The sequence below is a fragment of the Papio anubis genome, chromosome 10, assembly GCF_008728515.1.
Source record: "Papio anubis isolate 15944 chromosome 10, Panubis1.0, whole genome shotgun sequence".
Lineage (NCBI taxonomy): Eukaryota > Metazoa > Chordata > Mammalia > Primates > Cercopithecidae > Papio > Papio anubis.
The window spans coordinates 125802390-125825187 of record NC_044985.1 but is presented as its reverse complement, the minus strand read 5'-3'; the positions used below and the strand labels follow the sequence as shown (position 1 = coordinate 125825187).

Below are 22798 nucleotides of genomic sequence, written 5' to 3'. Positions count from 1 at the left end.
ACAGGAGGTGGGCTGGGCGGCGATGTGCGCGGGGGCAGGCGTTCCCCTGGCACCGAGAGAAGGTCACAGTGGAGCTGAGAAGGTGCAGCCTCCGCACTCGGGCCTCAGCCTTGCGGCCCAGGAGAAGAGAGTCAAAGACCGGCGTCCCTGGAGCACGGGACCTCCCAGGCTGCTCGGGGGGGAGACAGAGCCTGCAGACCCCTCCTCACGCCCCCTCCAGGAAGACGAGGAAGCCTGGGCTGCAGGCTGGTGGCCGCTGTGTCCTGGGCCCCCTCCAAGCACAGAGAAGCCCCAAGCAGGGGCAGGGCAAGGAGGGCGCTGGTCTCTCTGGCGCTCGCAGTGAGCTGGGCGCAGAGCCCTCCGCGCCGCCCTGGTCTCCTGCCGCCATCCGCCGGTGCAGCTGAGCAGGCGGCGAGGGGGTCCTTGCGGAGAAGCAGAGACCGCCCCACGCAGGCGTCTCACCACGGACATGGGCGAGCGCTTCAGCTGGGAACATTTTTCTTTACAAGGGATGTCATGACTGGCTCACTAGTGGTTAATAGCACCCAGTTCAACAATGACTTTACAATGTGATCACTGGGCCCCTTCCAGATGGCCCAGCCGTAGACGGCACCCCCTTCTCAAGGGGGGGCGGCCCCTGGGAGCCAGCAGGCCTCATGGGGAGCAGCCACCACCAGCCTCTGGAGCCCTGGGCCAAGCGTTCACCCTCATGGCAGATTTCAGGGAAGGGCCCTGGGCCTGACCCCTGGGCTGGGGGACGGCGCCTGCGTGCCACCGTGAGAGCAGGGCCAGGGTGCTTCAGGAGCTGTCCTTTAGGCAGGTGGAAGCCCCCAGAGTGGCCATGCAAAGGGACACAGTGCTGCGCACTTGCCAACTCCTGCGCATACCGGGCCCGGGTCCAGGTTCTCAGGTCCTGCGTCTGGCGGCCCCACACCCTGGGCTCGCGGGAGGCTGGAAGGACAGCGCTGGGTGATGCCGCACACGGGGAAGGCTCAGCCTGCGCTGCCGCTGCGACTGTGAGGACGCCGGCTTCGCCGTCACAGAGCCCAGGTCCAGGGGCGCAGGACGGGGCTGGCGCAGGAGGCTACGAGGCAGCGCGCGGAGGGGAGGGGATGCGGCGGGCGGGACTCCTGGGCTAGAAGGCGGCTGAGCCGGGCAGCCGGAGCCCTGCAGCCTGGACGACCGCCTCTGATGGGGTGGGGGTGGCGGGTGCAGGAAAGTCCACTCAGAACCTCCTGCCACAGGATCGTCCGGAGCCCACTGCACTGGGGCAGCTCAGGAAAGAGGAAGAAATGCAGACGCCTCAGCGTGGGGCAAATGCATTCTCCCAAATTCCTCCTCCCTCTGGCTGATTATGCAGATGGTGCAAACTCGACCTGCAAACTCCGAAACAGTGGGAATCGGAATGCGCTCCCCGCGACCTTGCAGCGCCATCAGGCACGGCCAGCACGTGGCGCCCTGACGTCCCTCCGCGCACATGTCAGGGTGAAGGGCCTGGAGGCACCTTTCGAAGCCCTAGGCCGGTGTCTCGATTGTTGGTTGGTTTGGCTTCTCAGCTCCCTCCTCCCGTGTGTCCAGAGCAGGTGGAGGATCCCCGTGGCGCTCACGCATAGGACCTGGGGAGACCACCACGGGCTTTACAAAACCGCAGTCCGACTGGAGACGCTCTCCTGGGGTCATTCCTTTCCCCCCACCCCTCCTGGGGTCATTCCTTTCCCCCCACCTCTCCTGGGGTTATCCCTTTCCGTTTTTAGGTCGCTTCCTCCCATCTGTGCTGCACGCAGTGGCTTTTCTGAAGCAGCTGCTGGTTCCCACCGGCGTCTTCCACCCTCGTTGCCTGAGCGCCGTCTTTCCACCTCGTGCATTCTGTGCGCTGGGTCACCTCCTGGGGGGTCGTGAAGCCCAACCCCAGTTCCCAGGGAGCCACAGATCAAGGTGTCCTGAGCACACACCAGGACTCGGGAAATCACAAACAGCTCCCAACCCACTGATGACACCCACAGAACTCCAGTTAAAAAAAAAAAAAAAAACTGTGAAGGATAATATAAAAAATAAGTGTACAGTCTGCTTTATGATAGTAAATGAAATTTTCCCAAAAGCTTTCACCTGAAACTATCAATTACTTAGAAACCTCGTAAAGAGCCAAGTGAGCCGGGAGATGGGAAATAATCATGGAGGTTGGCCCTGGCCCGGGCCCTGTTGCCGGCTCCCTGAGGCCTGGAGGGATGGAGCCTGAGAGAGGAGCCCCGTAGAGGACAAAGCCCGGGGGCTTCACTTTATGCATCGACCTGATGGCGCTGGGGCGGCGGCCGGGACAGTGTTTCTGGGTGTGGCTAGGAGGGTGTTTCCGGACGAGACTGGCATCGGAATTGGTGGACGGGGTGACACCCGCGTGCTGGGCATCATCCAATCCTCTGACGGCCTGAAGGGGCCTCGGTGGAGGAAGGAGGAATGGCCCCTGCTCTCCTGCCTTCCTGCTTGCTCCAGGACACCTCATCTCACCGTCTCTAGACCAAGGTCTGAAATTTACACCAACCTCCCTCAGAGTCAGGCTGACTGACACCGCAGGCTTTCCTGAGTCCCAGACGGCAGATCCCGAGACCTCTTAGCGCCTGTCACTACAAGAGCCAGCTCCTCACAATAAATACGTAAATCTATGTATGGGCCGGGCAGAGAGACCCTAAGCATTTCTGGTCTGCCTCGAGTGTGTCTGCATCGTCGTTTTGTGATAGACACTTCGCCTGCGTTAAGTGCAGAGGCCGCCATTCCTGAGACACAGGCCTGGGCAAAACCAGGGACTCCCAGATGCCCCAACGCCCCTGCCAGACACCGGCTCCCTCCCACCCACGCAGCTTCCCGGGAGCAACCATCGAAAGAAGAAAAACAGTCCTGTGGGGGCTGAGGGCGGAGGAGACGCAGCCGGCTGCCCTCCAGATTCCTATGCTGCCAACAGCTGCCCGCCGGACAGACAGCTCTGCCAGGGACGGTGCCCAGACAGAGGGCAGCGCGTCTTTCTGGGACTGAACTGACGCCAAGCGTGCGTGTCACCGAGCCCATATAACAGAGAGCGGCAGGCGAGATACAGGCGTGTGCATCCCGGAAGGGGACAGGCTGAGGACCCTCGGCAGACGGGAAAACCTGCTGGTCGCTGAGAAATGGTGGGAAAAGTAAGCTCTTTGTGATGTGACAGGCGCTGTCCTTGCTTGAGAGATTGGCGCTGCATTTGGGGACCCCCAAAATGTGAACAGAGTACGTGAGATATCTAGCAAAATACGTGAGCCCACCCGCATTTCGCTGGGGGAATTAAACTTTGTGATTTTGTTTTCCACTGGGATTCCTGACGTCAACGCCTTCGGGGGGACAATGTCTCCGTCACCTGCCTCCCAACGCACACCGTTGTCTGTTGTTGTCGTTGTTTTGTTTTGTTGTTGTTGTTGTTGTTGTTGTTTTTGAGATGGAGTCTCACTCTGTCGCCCAGGCTGGAGTGCAGTGGTGCAATCTCCGCTCACTGCAAGCTCCCTCTCCCGGGTTCACGCCATGCTCCTGCCTCAGCCTCCAGAGTACCTGGGACTACAGGCGCCCGCCACCACGCCCAGATAATTTTTTGTATTTTTAGTAGAGAGGGGTTTCACCATATTAGTCAGGATGGTCTGGATCTCCTGACCTCATGATCCGCCCACCTCGGCCTCCCAAAGTGCTGGGATTACAGGCGTGAGCCACCGCGTCCGGCCGCATGTCTGTTTTTTCTGTCTCTGCTAGTTTGCTGGTTCTCCCTTTTGCTGCTGGTTTGTTTTCGTCCCATGAGGGTTTAAAGGGCTGCCTTTGGAGGCTAAGCATCCTAAGAGCCAAAGCTCTAACGCCCACGCTGCTCTCTGAAGCCCCTGCCAAGTACAGCCAGGTCTCAGCTGTCAGATGTTTTCCAGCTGTTAACTTGGTTTGAATCTGACACCAGCCCCGGCTTCACTCCGGGAGGCGTCTGTCCAGACACCAGAGGAGGCGCGAAGTTCCGGGGAAGCAACTGGGCAGGGTCCGTGCATCCCACCCTCCTCATTGGCTGAGTTTCCACTCATTGAATTTGCGCCAGCGTCCTCAGCACAGGCAGGATGGCTGAGTTCAGTCCCTTCGTGATCAACTTTGCATGTCTAAGTTTCTTGAACAAAGAGCATGGCATCGATGAGCGATTTCTGTGGCCCACCAGGGGCAGCTCCCCAGCAACGCGCCCAGCACCCACATCACAACAGGCTGCGCAGGCCGCAGTGTCCGCACCTCTGCAGCTGGAAGCCCCCAGCCAGGGGTCACATCAAGCTCCTGGAAGGAGTCCCCAGCCCCTGTTCACTGCAGCCTGAGCCAAGCTCCAGAAGGCAGCCTCGCCCTCTCTACCTGAAGCAGGTGACGTGTTTGCAGCAAATGAGCCCGCGGGTCTTAGCTGCCTGGTTTTCCCCTCGGGCCACACTCCTGCTGCCCGTGTTCCCCCCCAGCAAGAGAGAAGCGTGGGGGGCGGGGAAAGAGAAATGCCTCCAAGGCCAAGCAAGGCCAAAGTGAAGAACAAAGTGCCCTGAGGGAGCCAGCCAGGGCTGCAGAAATGGCGCCGTCCACCCGATAGGCCCCGAGGAGCTTGCTGGATAGCGGCTTAGGGGTTCAGGCGGCCCCAGAACAGTGGATGCCTCGTTCATTTGGAGACCCGCTGCCTTGCACCCTGAAACGTGGCTCTGGCTCCCTTGTGTAAACCCTATCCTCAAGCACAGAGCAGGCCTGTCCACAGAGACCTGGGGCCAGGCCAGGGCAGGCACCGCCCAGGGACCCAGGCTCCACGCCTCCCAGGGAGAGCTGACCCAGAGCAAGCGGGCTCCAGTAAAGGCTGCTGCTGTCGGCACTTGCCCTTTGTCATGGACATTCTTTAGTTGTTTGTTTGTTTGAGACGAAGTCTGTCACCCAGGCTGGAGGGCAGTGGTGCAATCTCACCTCACTGCAACCTCCACCTCCCGGGTTCAAGCGATTCTCCTACCTCAGCCTCCCAAGTAGCTAGGATTACAGGCGCCCGCCACCAATCCTGGCTAATTTTTGTATTTCTAGTAGAGATGGGGTTTCACCATGTTGGCCAGGCTGGTCTCTTAACTCCTGAGCTCAAGTGATCTGCCAGCCTCAACCTCCCAAACTGCTGGGATTACAGGCGTAAGCCACCACGCCCGGCCTTGGACATTCTTGATGACTGTAGATTGATATTCTAAGACTGCTGGTGTCCTGTAGATGCTGGAGTCCAAAATAATTGGAAAGTAAACATTTCAGTCAGCCTCACTTTAGCATATTATATCAAATAGCAGAGCTGAAGTTTTTCAGTATAACCTGCCACATTTAACCCCACTCCTGGGTTTACATATTTCAAACCAAAAGGTACCCAATAACCAAGTGTCAAGAGAGGCTGACTGAGCCGGACATGCTGGCTCACACCTGTAGTACCAGCACTTTGGGAGGCTGAGCCAGGAAGATTGCTTGAGCCCAGGAGCTCAAGACCAGCCTGGGCAACATAGTGAGACCCCATCTCTACAAGATATACAAAAATTAGCCGGGCAGGGTGGTGCACACCTATAGTCCCAGCTTCTCAGGAGGCCAAGGTGGGAGAATCACTTGAGTCCAGGCGGTCAAGGCTGCAGTGAGGGGAGATCGCACCACTGTACCCCAGCCTGGGCAGCGGGAGTGAGACCCTGTCTCAAAAACAAGGGATGGACTCACCTGGCACAGGAGCCACAGCCCCATCTGAGAAACACTCGCCTCGCTGGTGGGACCGCGGATCACCCACACTAACACACAGAGTTAGGAGTGCATCATTGCTTAGATTTTAAAATGACTAAAAGCGCAAAATGGGATTTGCCCTCCGTTTCTACTTCTGCCAACCCAGGAGACTGTTCCAGAAGGCAGAGTGGCTAGAGTGTTTAGGAGCCAGCCGGGAGCCACCTGAGGCCTGAGTCTCAGAGGGCAGCCTCCGCCATCCCCCATGTGGCAGAAAGGTGGGGACCACAATGCTCCAGGCTGAGATAGCTCCTCTGCCGTCCGGGTGCTGGAGCACACACTCCTCAACGGGAATGGCACAAGGTGGCTGAGCTCTTCTCCACTTTTTATTTTCCAGAACGTGAGTAAAAGCCTCACACTGAAGAATCCTGGAAGAGTAGCATATGATTCAGGTGGGATAAAGATGTTTTGGGAGAAACAAATCGAGCATCACGCAAGACACCTGCAGAACGAGGACATGAGGGTTCGCAGGAGCGCCCTGAACAAGTGAGTCAGGATGTACAGTGCGTGGGGGACCCCTGTGCCTGAGCCGCACTCGTCACCCAGGGGCAGAGCCCAGCCGGCAGTGTGCCTGGACACAGCCCTAGCCCTCAACCCACCAAGAAACCCCTCAGCTCCAGACCTGTGTAAAGAGTCAACCCAGGAGGAAACTGACAGCCTAGTGATCACATTCGGAACAGTAAGTGGGAAATGACAAGACACCACGCTGCTAACCGTGAGACCAGGAGCCCAGATCAAACATCGCTCTCCAGGCAACACCACACCCCAGTGCCCACGGCCAATTCACCCACACCCCAACACCCACACCCACACCCCCTTCCCCCACACCCAACCCCCACACCCCCTTCACCCACACCCAACACCCACACCCCTTCACCCACACTCCAACACACACTTCCCACATCCCAACATCCATACCCTCTTCACCCACACCTTAACACACACACCCCAACACCCACACCCCAACACACACACATGCCCTTCACCCACACCCCAACACCCACACCTCCTTCACCCACACCCTAACACACACACCACAACCCCCACACCCCAACACACACACCCCAACACCCACACCCCAACACCACACACACCCCAACACCCACACCCCAACACACACACCCCAACACACACACCCACTTCTACCCACACCCCAACACCCACACCCCAACATGCACACCCACTTCACCCACACCCCAACACCCACACCCCAACATGCACAATTCTTCACCCACATCCTAACACCTACACTTCTTTCTTATTTAATCTCAATCTCCACACCCAACACCCACATACCTTCCACCCACCAACCCACACCTTCACCCACACCCAACACACATCCCAACACCCACCCTTCACCCACACCTACCACCCCAACACTCACATGCCCTTCACCCACACCCCAACACCACACCCCAACACCCACACCCCAACCCACACCCCTTCACCCACACCCCCTTCACCCACACCCCTTCACCAACATCCCTTCACCCAATCCTTTCACCCACAACCCAACACACACACTCCCTTCACCCACACACCCTCCCCCTGCGATCTCCCTGACACCCCATCCAGGATCACAGGAACTTTTCCAGAAGGAAATGTCTTTCTCTGGCTTGTTTTTCTGAGGTCACTGCCCTTGAGTGACGTATCCGTACTTGTGCCCTTCCTCCTCCTAGCAGACATGCTCAGGAAGGCAGATACGAAGCCAGCACGCCCTTCTCTCCTAGGGCCAAGCCCAGGGGTCTGTGGGTGCTGAGTGGGTGACCCTGAGCCGACCCAGGGTGTAGCCACTGCTCAGGGACAGCTGGATGGGGAGCGGAGCTCCTCATTTGCTGCAAGACACTGGCCGGCACACAGCAGGCGCTTCCAGAGGCTCCAGGCAGCCCTTGGTGCTCAAGCCCCAAGCAAGAGAGCCCTGGTGCCCCTTCCTCAGCCTGAGGCGGCCCCCAGAGCCTGAGGGTGCCCCTCCCCACTCTCCAGCTACCCAACTACAGACATGGACCCAGCACAGAGCCCAGCACCAGGCAGGCACTCGGCAGATGGAGAAGGAGAGGCCCCCCCCGCCGCCAAGTGCCTGCCCCACAGGCCCTGCCTCGACCCTGCCCTGTGCTTCCCGGACGTGTGCCTGTGTGTGCCTCCGCGTGCCTCCGCGTGCCTCCGCGTGTGCCTCCCAGTGCCTCCGCGTGCCTCCGCGTGCCTCCACGTGTGCCTCCGCGTGCCTGCACGTGCCTCCGCGTGCCTCCGCGTGCCTGCGTGTGCCTCCGCGTGCCTCCGCGTGCCTCCACGTGTGCCTCCGCGTGCCTCCGCGTGCCTCTGCATGTGCCATGTACCCTGGTGTCCTCTGGCCATTGCCCAGGTGCAGGTCCCAGGAGTGGGCTCAGGCCCTGGGACTGTGTCTGCGCTGCCTCCTCCGGCCCCTGAGGTGGAGGCTGGTGTCCCAGGCAGGCACTGGGTTCTCTCAGGGGCCAGCGGAGCCTCCATTTGCACAACTCTCCTCCATCCACCCACATAGCCTGGTTCTCCCCAGGCCACGGGGCCAACCACCACTTTTAAGGTCACTCTTAGGGTTCCCGTTAGAGAGTAGCCTAACTTTCCTCCCTGCATGAAGCCCAGAAAGCTGAGAGGGTCCCGTATGTGAGCCCATGGGCCAGGCCCACTCTGGGAAGCTGCCGTGAGAGAGGAGCTGGCTCATGTGGGAGACTGGCCATCCACAGCCCCTGGCTCGGGACACCACGGTCCCCTGTGGACGGACAGAGGCCGCTGGTTCCATCACCACGGGCTTGGCTGTCCTGGCAGCCTCTCTGGGATGGGCGGCCGGCCGTGAGGGCCAAGGACTCCAGGCCCAGAGGCACCAAGTCTGTGGGACAGCAGCAGCTGCTGACGCCCTGCCCAGCTGACCCCCTCATGCCTGGAGCTGTCCTGGGCCCCACCAGTCAGCAGCCATGGCCTGGCAAGGGTGAAGGTAGCTGTCGCTCGGGGACCATCACCGTGGGGCCCAGCCATCCGGGCTATACTGCCTGCCACTCAGCAGCGCCATCATCACCCGGGTCCTGGGCATCTGGGACAAGTGTCCTCATGGACACAGCTCACCCTTGGCTGGAGCCGGGCACCCACCCCACTCTCCAACATCTAAAGCCAAAAACACCTGAGGCTGAAGGAAGCGGCAGCCACGGGCAGGTGAGGATCTGCCCAGGTCTCGGGGAGCCTGGACCACTTTGACCAGGCCATTCCTGCCGCCAGGTCCCCCCGTTGCGTGGGGCTGAGATCACAACATATCACCGTCCACTGTGGCCGGGCTGGGCAGGTGAGGCGGGCCGGCAAGCGAGAAGGAAGTGGGCACCCACAGGCAGCCGGGCAGGGTGCAGGGAGGCAGGCAGGCCCCAGGCAGCCACAGAGGCCTCCCCGTCCTGCGAGGGCACCTGCCACTCGGTGAGCAGAGCAGAGACAGAGGCTGCAAGAGCTGGAGCTCAGGTGCAGTCTCTCTGGGGCTCGGAAGCTTCCAGAAGTGGGGGCCCAGGCTGCTTCCCGGGGCAGGCATTTTTCCTCTCCTGTGAGGAGGGTCCTGAGTGAGACCCCCCACTGGGCAGCAGCCTGAGCCAAGGCCAACCAGGGCCCTGGGAGACCCAGCAAGGTCACAGCTGCTGGCTGGGCAGGGACACGGTGACACCCCCCCAGCGGCGAGTGTCACACTCCTGCTCTCACAGGTGCCCAGGTGCTGAGAGACACGGGCTTGGCTGTCACTCAGTCCCAAGAGCTTGACTCACAATGACGAAATTGTCACCCTGCCCCAGGCTCCGCGTGGGATGGGCTGAGCAGCTGGAGGGGAGGAACAAGATGCTGCAGGGCCCAGGGAGGTGCCCAGACGGGGTCCCAGAGGTCGCTGAGCCCCTCCACACCAAGGACAAGATGGCAGCCTGAGGGCCTGCAAGCTCCAGGCTCTGCGTGAGCTTCCGGAGGGTCATGGAGAAAGAACACCACGCGTGGGGTCCAAGCACCCACGCCAGAGTTCACAGGATCTTCACCATGGAAATGGCCCGCACTTCGCTGACCCCGTAATAACCCCACCTCGGGGTCCGCGCTGCAGCAGAGTCCCAGGGTTCTCCAGCACATAGCTGGTGCCCAATAAAACCTAAGTCAATTGGATTGAATGTTTCCTGCTAAATTTTCTTCCTATCTTTAAGATGCATATGTAGTAAACCTTTGCCATGATGTTACAAACTTGCAACAAGCCATGTAAAGAAACCACTGCATCTCAGGGAACTCTTCGACTGCCTGACCACCTCCGATCTGCAGATTTAAATGCAATTTTATTTCACCTTTGAACAAAATATGTACATAAGTTTCAACTTCAGGACATGCCTTATACTGCTAAAGCTTTGTCCTTTTCCAAAATTCCTTTAGTTCATATTTAGTACTTGAGACATCTCAGAAAATTAAATATCCTCATTTTTACAGTTGAAAAAGTTCAGGTTTAGAAAGGGCAGCATCTCCCAAGGCCACGAGGTCTGTTGGAGCCGGGATTCACCTCCTGGTGCTCGGCACGGGCCCTGGGAGCCCCACTGCAGGCTGCAACCACGCTGGACAGGTCAGAGGGAGGGAGAGGGGCCGCCACACTGCCCAGAGGCCAGACGATGGAGAACCTGGGGTGGTCTCCTGGACAGAGGAGGGTGCTGGCTGCAGCTGAGGCCAGTTCTGACTCCTGTACCCGCACCCCACACCTCGCGCGCACTCTTTTATAGCCGCAGGGATCAGCCCTCAGGAAAACGGAAGTGCTGGGGCCTCGGCTGGCCGGGGCTGCCGTGGAGTCTCACGGTCGAAGATGTTTATGGGGTTCGGGTTCTGTTCTGTTCGGACCCTCTGGTCATTTGTCAAAGACAAGGAAATTAGCCCCAGCTTTGCCGGTCACGGGTAACCCAACGAAGCACTAACCAGAGGATAGCGTAGCCAGGTCCCTGCTGTACCACGTGCAGGTTCTGCGCAGGCCCACGCCATCTCGAGTGTGCATTTCTGGGGCTGACCATGAACTACTGGACAGACAGCACGTGCGGAAAGAAGGATCAGAACCTGACACAAAGCCTGGGGGCCTGGCCTGCCAGTCAGTGGGCAGAAGTGCAGCCAGGGCCCTCGTGACACCGGCCACGGAGATGTCCAGGGCTGGGGTCACAGGTCAGCACCGGGCCCCACCCTCACTGCTGGTGACTCGGGGATTCACAGGGAGGGAGGGAGGCGACTGACAGCCCTGAAGATGGTTCATGAACAGAAACCACTCGCTAATCTTTGCAAAGCCCCAGGCTGCGGAGGAGTGATTTTATCTGATGATGTCCTTAGAACACTATTACTGTCAACACCGTAACAAACTGAGGTGTCACACTGGACTTTTGGAGGATGGAAGGGCGTATTCATGCTGCGATCTTCATCACAGTTTGGCCCTGCAGAACCTTCCAGAACAACCACCCCCTCCTGCTTGCCTCATGACCCCATTACTCTCCAACGATGCAGTCACCTTCCCATTGACAGTAGAGGCCCCGGCCACAGGGGCAGCGGGCAGTCTGCCAGCCACATCTTCACTCTCTTTGTCGTTAATCCTCAGGCAAAGCTGGGCCCAGCTCCCAAAGCTGGAAGGCGCCCAGTGCAGAAGAGAGACAGGGAGAGAAGGAGACCAGGGAGGGTGGGAGAGGGGCAAGGGGAAGAGGGATGGCTGGGCCAGCTTTCCGGGAGAGGAGAGAGACGCCAGCCCCCAGGGTTCTGAGCCCGGAATCCCTCCTCACACCTTGCCCCTTTGCAATTTACCTGGTGAACAGAGGGCATTTCTGAAATCTTAGCTCCAGGAGCTGAATTTCAGCGGAATACGCCTTCTTTTTATGAGGCACAGACCAGAGGGGATCTTAGCTGAATACCCAGTAATTACAGGCACTCCCATGATCCACCTGCAAGGCTCGTCAACTTTCTAAAACAAACACCATTGCTCAAGCCTGTTTACTTTTAAAGCACCCGACAATGCTCGCTTGCTAGTTTGTTTTTGTCCTGCTAAATCTTTGAAAGGCTTTCCATAACTCCTGGCAAATGTTGCCAAATTCAATGCAGTTGGCATTTAAATATAACTTTGGAATCGTGCACTGTTCCTTTTTCGTAACTGCGACTGGGTTGGGAAGGTAGGAGGGCGCACTCCCGGCCGAGCTGCCTGGGGCTCAGAGGCTGGGCCACGTCCTTTGCTGCTGGTGCCTCAGGTTCCTGTCTAGAATCGGGCCCTGGGATTCCTCATCCAGACAAGCTCTGAGACTCAGAATATTCCCAGTTTTAGAAAAGTGCTGCAGTGCAGATCCCAGAGGTCTCCTAACACCTGTCACCAAGCATGTTAACGTTTCTGCGGTAAGACTCAGACACGCTCACACTCAGGCAGGCACGCGAAGACCCAGGCAGACTCAGTCAAACTCAGACCAGGTCCTGCTGCCCAGCAGCCCCTAGAGAGCTTCCCGTGCTCCAGAACTGCCGGACGTGGGAGTGGAGGGCGAGGGACTGAGGAGCTGCCGGTGTGGGTGTGAAGCCGCCTGGCTCTGCCCATGCCTGCCACGGTGCTTGGCGTTCATGAGGTAAGGCCCAGGCAGTGGGCAATGGAGCTGCCTGGCCTGGCCTGGGCACCCCAGCTCCTCCCTGCGGAGGCCGGTCTGATGCCGGGGTCTGGACTCCAATCACAGAGGTGCCATCGGGAAGGCAGAAACCAAGGCCACAGAACCAGTTAAACCAGGAGGACATCCATGGATGTATTTGCCACATGCTGTTTCTTTTTTCTCTAGTGCACATCTTTTTAAAATAAGAGCATTTCCCCACAGAGCCAAAATCGAATTACCATACTTAACAAAACATCTATCCTTCAATATCAGCCAATATCTAGTACATTTTCCAATTTCTCCAGTTGTCCACAATTTCCTCTGAGAGCAGGTTTGTCTAAGGAAGATCAGACGTGGAACCAGTTCCACCACCTGCCTCACCAAGGAGGCCGGGTGTCCGGGAAAGGTCCCCACCGGGCCTGTCGGTCCTCACTGGGCCTGGCATTGCTGTCCTGGGGGTTTCTTTCCCATCCCCCCTCATTCCTTAGAAATGGAAATCAGCTCCACACGTTGCTGGATTCGTGGTGAACTTTTCGGCTGTGACGTATCCAGGGGATGGGAAGCTCCTGCACTTCCCACCAGGAAATACGCTCCCTGGGTGACCCTTGCTGGGAGGCTGAGGCTGATGCCCACACGAGGGAAGGCTCACAGCCTTCCCTGCCGCCGATACCAGATGAGGGCCCTGTCCCCAGTGGCTGCTCACCTCACGGTCTAAACACTCACGGGCTAACCTTGCCCTGGTCCGTGATTTCAGTGGTGTTTGGAAAAGATGATTTTTCTAACTCAGTCACTCATTCACGTTTACGGGCCAACATTCCTTTGTGTTGTTTTTTTGAGACAGTCTCATTCTGTCGCCCAGGCTGGAGTGCGACGGTGCGATCTCGGCTCACTGCAACCTCCGCCTCCTGGGTTCGAGCAATTCTCCTGCCTCAGCCTCCCAGTAGCTGGGATTACAGGCATGCGTTACCACACCCAGCTAATGTTTATATTTTTAGGAGAGATGGGGTTTCACCATGCTCCTGCCTCAGCCTCCCAAGTAGCTAGGATTACAGGCGTGTGTCACCACACCTGTCTAATGTTTGTATTTTTAGTAGAGAGGGGTTTCTCCATGTTGGCCAGGATGGTCTCGAACCCCTGACCTCAGGTGATCCACCCACCTCAGCCTCCCTAACACTGTAATCCAGTGCTGGGACTACAGGCATGAGACACCATGCCCAACCCAACATTCCTTTTTAAAGGAGGTCTTTCTTCATACTTAGAGCCATTTGGTTATCCTGGCCTCGTCTTTCTAGCACAAACAAGATAATGCTCGATTTTTCCCTTTGGCCGCCAATATTCAAAATAAAGAGTTGGTTTAAGATCTGCCTGAGGTTAGTCTTTCAGGCGTTCTCTTTCCTTAGAGTGTCACTGTGGATTCATGGATGTAAACGGATTAGAGGTATCCCAGTTAACTATGGACCTCATTCTTTTTGATGCTCAGGTTGTCCCAGATTTCACCAACGCTACCTCTTTCAAACTGGCTCTTTGTCTTCTCCACAGGCCCCATTCGTCCTGAAGAGGCCCTTCACCTTCAGGCACAATGAAACGTTCTGAGACCCTTGTGCACGCTGGCTGTCCCCAACCAGAAATCTGCCATTTCTCTATTAGAAACCAGGGTTTGTCTTGGTTGTCACAATGTAACATTAAAATCACCTCTTCTTGAAATACTGGAAATAAGGGGAAAGCTGGGAATAACCCTATCCCTATTAAAGAAATTAAATTCGTACATAAAAACCTTCCCACAAAGAAAACCCCAAGCCTACAGTAGCAGGAAAAAAAGATTCAGTAGGTACTTACGATAAAATTCTTAGCAAACCAGAAATAATGGGGATCTTCCACAACCCGATTGAATACATTTATAGAAAACTAACAACACCATACTTAAGGTCACTTTTGACACTTCTGTTCCATACTGTACTGGAATCCCAGCCAATGCAATAAGGCAAGAAAAGGAAACAGCATAAAAATCAGAAAGCAAGATGGGGGCAGGGAGGGGAAAAAGAGGAAGAAAGCCATTATTTGCAAGCATGATTATGTATTGAGGAAACCCTATGTAATCTACAAAACAAACTACTGAAAATGATTCAGTGAATCTAGTCAGGTTTCAGGATATCTGATCAACACACAAAATTCAATTATCTTCCTATATTTCTATGAACAATTTGAAAATGAAATTGTTAAACAATTCCATATGCAATGGCATAAAAAGGCACGAGACCTGAAGAATAGAAGTAACAGAGCCCCAGCTAGACAGCAGCTGATGTCCACCAAGAGATCGCATGAAGCCATCCCTGGGCAGCTGCCCCGGGTGCCCACCCCCCACTCATCAGATTTTCATCAGACCCTGAAAATCGAAGGTCTGAGCCAGGGAAGCAGACCCAGCTCGTGACAACGAATGTATGAGGCCAAACTGAAGGCACCTGCTGCTGCTTGCCACCCAGCCTGACAGACACTTAACACACGGTGGGTCAGTGTGAGGGAGCATGGGAGGAAGCAGGTGGGGTGCCGGGGGTGAGGCAGTGTGAGGGAGCATGGGAGGAAGCAGGTGGGGGGCCCAGTGAGAGGCAGGATGGTAGGAAGCAGGCAGGGAGCGGGAGGCAGTGAGGGGGAGGGAGGGAGGAAGCAGGGGGGGGGGGGGGGATGGGACGAAGAAGGCGGGGGTGGGGGACAGTGAGAGAGAGGGAGGGAGGAAGCCGACCCCACCCTCCAGCCTGGCCTGAGCTGTGGCTGCCTCTGAGAGGGCAGAAGGGCCGGCCTGCAGGGGATGCGCCCCCTGACGCCCACAGAGTGAGGCCAAGGGCACCCCCACCTGAATCCCCTCCATGAAGTTTAGTGAGTTTACAGGAGCATCGGAGCGGGGGGAATGGTGGCACCAAAAGACATATCCCCCTAGAACCTGCGGGTGGGACCTCATGGAGAATGGGTCTTCACTGATGTAATTAAGTTCAGGTTCTCCAGATAGAATCATGGTGGATTAGGGTGGTCTCTGCATCCAATGACAGGTGCCCTTATAAAGGAGAGAACGCAGGGAGATGGATGCCGCGTGAAGAAGGACGGAGCTGGAGTGACGCATCCACAAGCAGAGGAGCACGAAGGCGCAGCGATCCCCGGCACAGCGGACAGAGGCAGGAACGGCCTCCCCCTCAGAGTCCCCGCCCTCCCTCAGAACCACCCCTCACCTCCCCCTCACAGGCCCCCCGCCTCCCCCTCAGACCCGCCCACCCCCGAACTCCACAGAGTCTCCGTCCTCCCTCAGAGTCTCCGTCCCGCCTCCCCCTCAGCCCCCCTGAACGCCCCTCAGCGCCCCCGCCTCCCCCTCAGAGCCCCTGAATTCCCCTCAGAGCCCCCGCCTCCCCCTCAGAGCCTCCGGAGGGAGCAGACCCCACCACCACTTTGTTTCAGACTTCTGGTCTCCAGAACCGTGAGACAGTCAATATCTGCTGTTTTGAGCCACCTGGTTTGTGGGACCTTGTTAACCTTCTTACTACAACCCTAAAAAGCAAATACCAGCACGCACTATTTTATATTTTAAAACCAGGATTATAGAAGAACCGTGGAAACGCAGGGAAAGGCACAACTATCCGGTTTTCTCTGGCAGTCGCTCTGAAGAGGAAATGGAGTGGAATTTTTACAACAGGAGTGGGTTACTGACGGGCATTGAGGCACCTTCCTTGGAGGGCGCAGGTGGTGGGGTGGGTGGGGGTGAGGGGCAAATGGCAGAGAGAGAGAGAGAGAAAGGCAGGTCCTGCCTTCGTCCTCCACTTCAGGGGCTCACCTTGGCCACACAGCTAGTTCTGACCAAGAAATGTGGGCAGGGGTGACGGGGTCCACTCCTGGCCCTGGCTCATAAGACCCTCGCAACAGCCTCCTCACTTTCCTCCCCAGCTGTGTACTGAACGGAGAGGACGCCAACCCGGAGGAGGGCAGCGCTGCAGGTGGAAGGGTCTGCTGGATCCCTGAGTGACAGTGTGGAGCCGAGCTCCCTGAGGACTTGCATCACGGCACAGCAGTGCTGAGATATGAGGTGTGCCTCGCGGATGCACCTGCTGTGTGCATGGGTCTGGACAGCATCCTATAGAGATCACGAAGCCTCGAAAATGTCCTCACTGGGGCCACAGAGATCAACACTGGGCCTCAGGAAGAGTGGTGGTGCAGGGGCGGGGGACGCATTGCTGTGGGCACAGATCTGCCGCACCGGGAAAGATGGGGAGGCCACTGAAGCAGCGCAGACAGGTCTGGATCCCGAGAAGCACCCTCCTGGCAGGGGCTGTGGAGACCAGAGGAGGCTCCCTGATGCCTCCTCTTTGAAAGACGCTCTGCACCCTTGTATTTGTGCTCAGTAAGACCCATTTGTTGCACACAAGCTGGCACAGCTCATAATTCAGGGGCAATGGAATTGGAAGGACATTTCAGAAAATCTGTAAACAAAAGCAATTATTATTTTGTGCAGAAGAAAAAAAAACACAACCAGCCATTTTTCCTCATTCTCTGCAGTGTCCGTGAGTGTGGCAGCCAAGCTTAAAATGTACTTGCCTCTCGGATTCAGCCCAACCCCCTCCATCAACACAACCACCACAAAACTTGGTATTTTCCCCTACGAACTTTGCCCAATTTTCCTTTATCCACCTGGAAAACAAGACTCCAGGCCACGTTCACTATGAGATTAGTTAATGACTCTCTGTTGGCCCTGAGGTCTGCCACCTGCCCCAACCTCACTCCTCAAGGAGGAGGCCTGATAAACTCACTCATAGCGAGGCAGAGGACGCGGTGATGCGGAAGAACATAAAAGCTGACGCTGGGGCTTTGCCAGGTCCCTGGAGACTGAGGCTAAGGGTTGAATGTGCAGTGAAGGGCTCTGGGGTTCCAAAAGCTGAGGGGGACTTCTGTGGCACAGCCCCTGTGGAGACTCAGGCACCTTCCTGGAGGCAGAGCCAGGGCAAAGCTCTGCCTTAATCCTCCAAGATCTTTCTCAGGCCAACTCCAGTTCAGCAGGGGACCTGACTTCTAGTTCACGGGATTATCCTGAGTGTTACAGAGAATACACGTGTGAAAGGGGGTGGAGTGCACACGTGCAACCAGAATGCCCTGCACCCCGCAGCAGCCAGGTCTGTGCGGAGAAGCCTGGAGGACAATGTGGCTGGCATGGGCTGCTCCCAAGATGATGGACAGATGGACTGGAGCCAGGACCCTCACAGAATTATCTAGGGGGGCGGTGGCTGCGTGGACAGCAGCTCTTCCAATACGACTCAGAGGCTTCATTTCTGCCTCACGTGCGGTTTTGTTGCATCTCTCTGAAGGTCCTCTCATTAAAGACCAGCACCTGCATAATCCATCCACAGCCTGCAGCCCTGCACAGAGGCTCAGACTCCCACCTGCTGCTGTGAGCAATTAAACCACTTAAACCTCATTTACAGGATTATCCAGCTGAACACCCAGGCTGTGCTGCTTAAGGGCTGCAGCCTTGAAAGACATGCTCAAAATGACAGCCTCAGAAAGCCCGCATTGCTGGGAAAGCCTCGTGCTGAGTGGTGCAGTCCACCCTGGGGCCCCCACAGGAGTTTGCATTTCTCTCCTGTGAGCTCTTTAATGGTGCACGTACAGCAACGCCTCACCCACCGAGCACAGAGGGGCTGACTGATTGGACGTCTCTGCAGCACATGCTGCCGGCGCCATGGCGCCCTGGCTCACATCAAGTCAACGTTTACACTCGCAGCCTGTTTCTCTGCTGTCGGAGCTCTGGTGAGCCGCCGGCGTCACTGCCACAACACGCGGGGCCCGGTGTCCACCTGCCGCCTCCCCGCCTGGGGCGCCTCTGGGCTGCTAGGCTGGTAAGAGGTCACCCCTGCCATGACAGGGTAGCCAGTGCTGGACCTGCGCTCCTCTAGCAAATGGCTGTGAAACTGGACAAATACAGGGCCACTGTGATGGAGCTGACTGTGAGCCATGCTTCCCACCCTCCCCCTCCCCATCTGCCGTCATAAGAGGCGGAGCTCAGGGGGAACAAGAGCCGCAGTGAGAGGAGGGGCAGCGCCAGGGCTGGGCTTGGCCTGGGGCAACAGAGAAGGAGCTGTGTGGGGGCCGGAGTGGGGAGACCGGGAGGAAAACAACAATGGCTCACAGCGGCCTCAACCTCCTGGGCTCCAGGGATCCCTCTGCCTTGGCCTCCCAAGAAGCTGAAACTACAGGTGCGCACCACCACGCCCAACTAGTTTCTTTTCCTTTTAATAGACGAGGTCTCACTGTGTTTCTGAAACCACTCTTGAACTCCTGAGTTCAGGCAATCCTCCTGCCTCTGCCTCCTAAAATTTGGGCATCACAAACATAAGCCACCACACCCAAAAGACGGTTAATTTCTTAAAAAGGGAACTTTAATGTATTTAAAAGATTGTCCAAAGCAAAAGCAGCATTGTGTTATGGAGTTTGTGATGTAGGTAGAAGTTAAACATATGACAACTATAACAGGAAGAACAGGGTTAGAGGAATTACACTGTTACAAGTTTCCAACATTTTGTGTGACGTGAATAGGCTGATAAATTAAGGATGCATTTTGTTGTTTTTAGAATAACTACTAAAAATGGTAATACCAAGAGACACAGCTAAAAGGCCAACAGAGGTGTAAAACGGAGTGCTAAAAAATTTCAATTAACCCAAAAAAGGCAGGAATGGAGGAACAAAGGAACAAAAATATGACAAATAGAAAACAAATGACAAGATAAGACACTTAGAAAACAAGTAGCAAGATGGAGGATGTACAGCAACCTCATCAATCATTACAGGAATGGCAAATGGAGAAACTCCACGTGCAAAGTGGAGACTGTCACCAAGACCCAACTCCATCTACGGACACCCACTTAAGATACAAAGACAGGTTTGGTGTCTAAAGGATAGAAAAAGATCCACAGTGGGCCAGGCGTGGTCCCAGCATTGTGGGAGGTGGAGGCGTAAGAATCACTTGAGTCTAAGAGTTTGCCCTGTAATCGCAGCACTTTGGGAGGCTGAGGCAGACAGATCACCTGAGGTCAGGAGTTCAAGACCAGCCTGGCCAACATGGTGAAACCCTGTCTCTACTAAAAATACAAAAAATTAGCCAGGCATGGTGGTACATGCCTGTAATCCCAGTTACTGGGGAGGCTGAGGCAGGAAAATTGCTTGAACCTAGGAGGTGGAGGTTGCAGCGAGCCAAGATCATGCCACTGCACTCCAGCCTGGGCACCAAGAGTGAAACTCTTTCTCGAAAAAAAAAAAAAAAAAGAGTTTGAAACCAGCCTGGGCAATCAGCCTACAAAAAATGCAAAAAAAAAAAAAAAAAAAAAAAATTAGCCTGGCATGGTGGTGGTATACCAGGGTTTCAGCTACTCTGGAGGCTGAGGTGGGAGGATCACTTGAGCCCAGGAGGTCGAGGCTGTGGTGAGCCGAGATGGCAACACTGCACTCCAGCCTGGGCAACAGAGTGAGACCCTGCCTCAAAAAAAAAAAAAGGAAAAAGTGGTCGGGCACGGTGGCTCATGCCTGTAATCCCAGTACTTTGGGAGGCCAAGGTGGGCAGATCACAAGGTCAGGAGATCAAGACCATTCCTACGCAACACGTGAAACCCTGTCTCAATACTAAGAAAATAATGAAAAAAAAGAAAATTAGCTAAGGCAGGTAGCTTCAGAACTCCCAACCACCAGGAGACTGAGGCAGGAGAATGGCGCGGAACCTTGTGGAGGCAGAGCTTGCAGTGAGCCGAGATCGCACCACTGCACTCCAGCCTGGGCGACAGAGCAAGAATTCGTCTAAAAAAGGAAATAAAAGGAAAAAAAGAATAGAAAAAGGAAAAGATACAGAGCGCCAATTCTGTGCATAAGAAAGCAGCCCTGGGACACGCACATGAGACCAGGTAGCACCCCTGAAGATAAAGAGGGATGTTCATGATGACACCATGGTCAGCCTCTGTGAGGATCACAGAAAAATCCTAAATGCCTAAAAAGATAGTAAGTTTCAAAATACACGAAGTAAAAAGGACAGAACTGAAAGAATAGAGAAATTCACTGTCCTAGCTGGAGATGTAAGGGCTCTGCAAGCACAGCAGACAGGACAGGAAGGATTCGCCGGTTTTAAGAGCACTGTCAACCAGCTGCACCTCATTAACTCTTGGAGAGCGTCCCACCCCACAGCTGCAGAACACACGTAATTTTCGAGTGTGCATGGAGCATTTACGAAGATAGGGCTTATGGTTTTTTTTTTTTTTTTTTTTTTTGAGACAGAGTCTCGCTCTGTCTCCCAGGCTGGAGTGCAGTGGCCGGATCTCAGCTCACTGCAAGCTCCGCCTCCCGGGTTCACGCCATTCTCCTGCCTCAGCCTCCCGAGTAGCTGGGACTACAGGCGCCCGCCACCTCGCCCTGCTAGTTTTTTGTATTTTTTAGTAGAGATGGGGTTTCACCGTGTTAGCCAGGATGGTCTCGATCCCCTGACCTCGTGATCCACCCGTCTCGGCCTCCCAAAGTGCTGGGATTACAGGCTTGAGCCACCGCGCCCGGCCAGGGCTTATGTTAAACAGTAAGAATAAGTCTCCGTAATTTTAAAAAGTGAGATCCTGCAGTTTGTTCCTTGATCAAAATGGAGTTAAATCAGTAATAGCAAGATCCCTTTTAGACTCTCCACATATTTGGAAAGTGGGCAAGACTCTTCTAAATATGCTTCTCAGAATGGGGGTTTAAAAAATAAATACATAAATAAAGAGAGTTTCCTAAATAAAGCATGGTCAAAGAAGAAATCCAAAGAAAATCAGCACGTATTTCAAATATTCATCAAAATATTACACAAAAATTGTAGCATAGTCGTAGAGGAAGATTTGTTACTTTAAACACTGACAACATTTCAACGAAGAAGGTACACAGTGATCAATACCCTCATGAAAGGGTGTTCAACTCACCCGTCGCGAGGAAATGCAAACTAACGCCTCACTGAGATCCGCCAAACTTCTGGTGCAGACTGTGACCTGGCAGAGGCGAGAAGGAGGAGACTGGGGGTGAGGTCCACGTGTCCCAGGCAGGGGGACAGAGGCCAGAAGGAAGTGGCTGGGGGTGAGATCCACATGTCCCAGCAGGGACGGAGAGGAGGGAGAACTGGACAGCAGCATCTGCTTCCAGCCACGTCACATGTTTGGAGACGCGGTGTCACCTCAATGTGAGGAACAGCCACCCAAGACACGTCTGGACTTCCTCCCACCACCTGTCACCAGGGATCAGAATCTCGGCCCCGGGGACCCTCGACCCATAAACATCTTGGGCCTGAAGCACCACCGAGCACGCCACAGCCTTGGCCTGGGGCTGCTTCAGAGACACTGCACAGGGGCCTCTCACTTCCCCGGCCAGGAGCCACCCACGCTGCACCCAGGGAGGCCCCATCTGCGTCTGTCCCACCTTTCAGACCAAGCCAGCCAGAGGCGCCCAGAAAGACTATGCCAGGCCTCAGCTGTGTTGAAACCCAGGTTGGGGACAGTGGCAAGACCTGTGCCACCGTCTGCCCTTGATCCTGGCTGGATTCAGTTGCGTGGCTGCGCCCCAGTGAAGGCGCAGGGGGCACCACCACCTGCACAGGAAGGGAAGGAAGCCCACGGCAGAGCCCGCTCACGTGTGGCCACGCCCCCCGGCCCAGCCCCCTCACACATGGCCACACCCCCTGCCAGCCCCCTCACATGTGACCACACCCCCGGTCAGTCCCCTTCCACACGTGGTCACGCCCCCTCGCACATGACCACGCCCCTCCCAGCCCCCTCACATACGGCCACGCCTCTTACCCAGCCCCTCACACGCGTGGCCACGCCCCCTTCTCAGCCTCCTCACGCGCGTGGCCTCGCCCCCTGCACGGCCCCTTCACACGTGGCCACGCCCCTGCCCAGCCCCCTCACACGCATGGCCACGCCCCTGCTCAGCGCCGTCACACGCACGGCCACGCCCCTACCCAGCCCCCTCACACGTATGGCCACGCCCCTGCTCAGCGCCCTATCGCGTGCTGCCCCCCCGTGCCCATCCAGGGCGGCCTCCTCCGCACCAGGGCTGACCCAGTGTGGGGTCCAGGTGGGCTCTGGGAGGCCCCAGGGCAGAGCTGTATCCCGCGTCACTGAGGCTGCACGGAGAAAAAGGAAGGGGCGGAGGAAGCCGAAACCTGACCCGCGCTGCCTGGGCGTGGCGAGCCTGCTAGTCGTCCCGCCTGCTCATCTGCTTTCCCTCTGTCTGTAATAAACGTGGCACCCGGAGTGTGTGACTTTTGTGATGTTCTTTTAGGGGATACATAACGCAGTCCTCTGTCCGGCCTCCTGCCGGGAATGGTCATGGGGGCGCGGTTAACCCCATGCGTGCCCAGGGCCGCCTTGGAG

General features: G+C 56.3%; 1 protein-coding gene across 1 annotated transcript; it reads left to right on the top strand.

The window, feature by feature from the left end:
• The first annotated feature begins 3075 nt into the window (after positions 1-3075).
• On the top strand, positions 3076-9930 carry LOC101026029 (protein FAM240C). The gene is made up of 3 exons (XM_009183570.4): positions 3076-3167; positions 6125-6273; positions 9582-9930. The coding sequence occupies exons 1-3, from the start codon at positions 3156-3158 to the stop codon at positions 9706-9708; spliced, it is 288 nt and encodes a 95-aa protein (XP_009181834.1). The 5' UTR covers positions 3076-3155; the 3' UTR covers positions 9709-9930.
• Positions 9931-22798: the final 12868 nt, after the last annotated feature.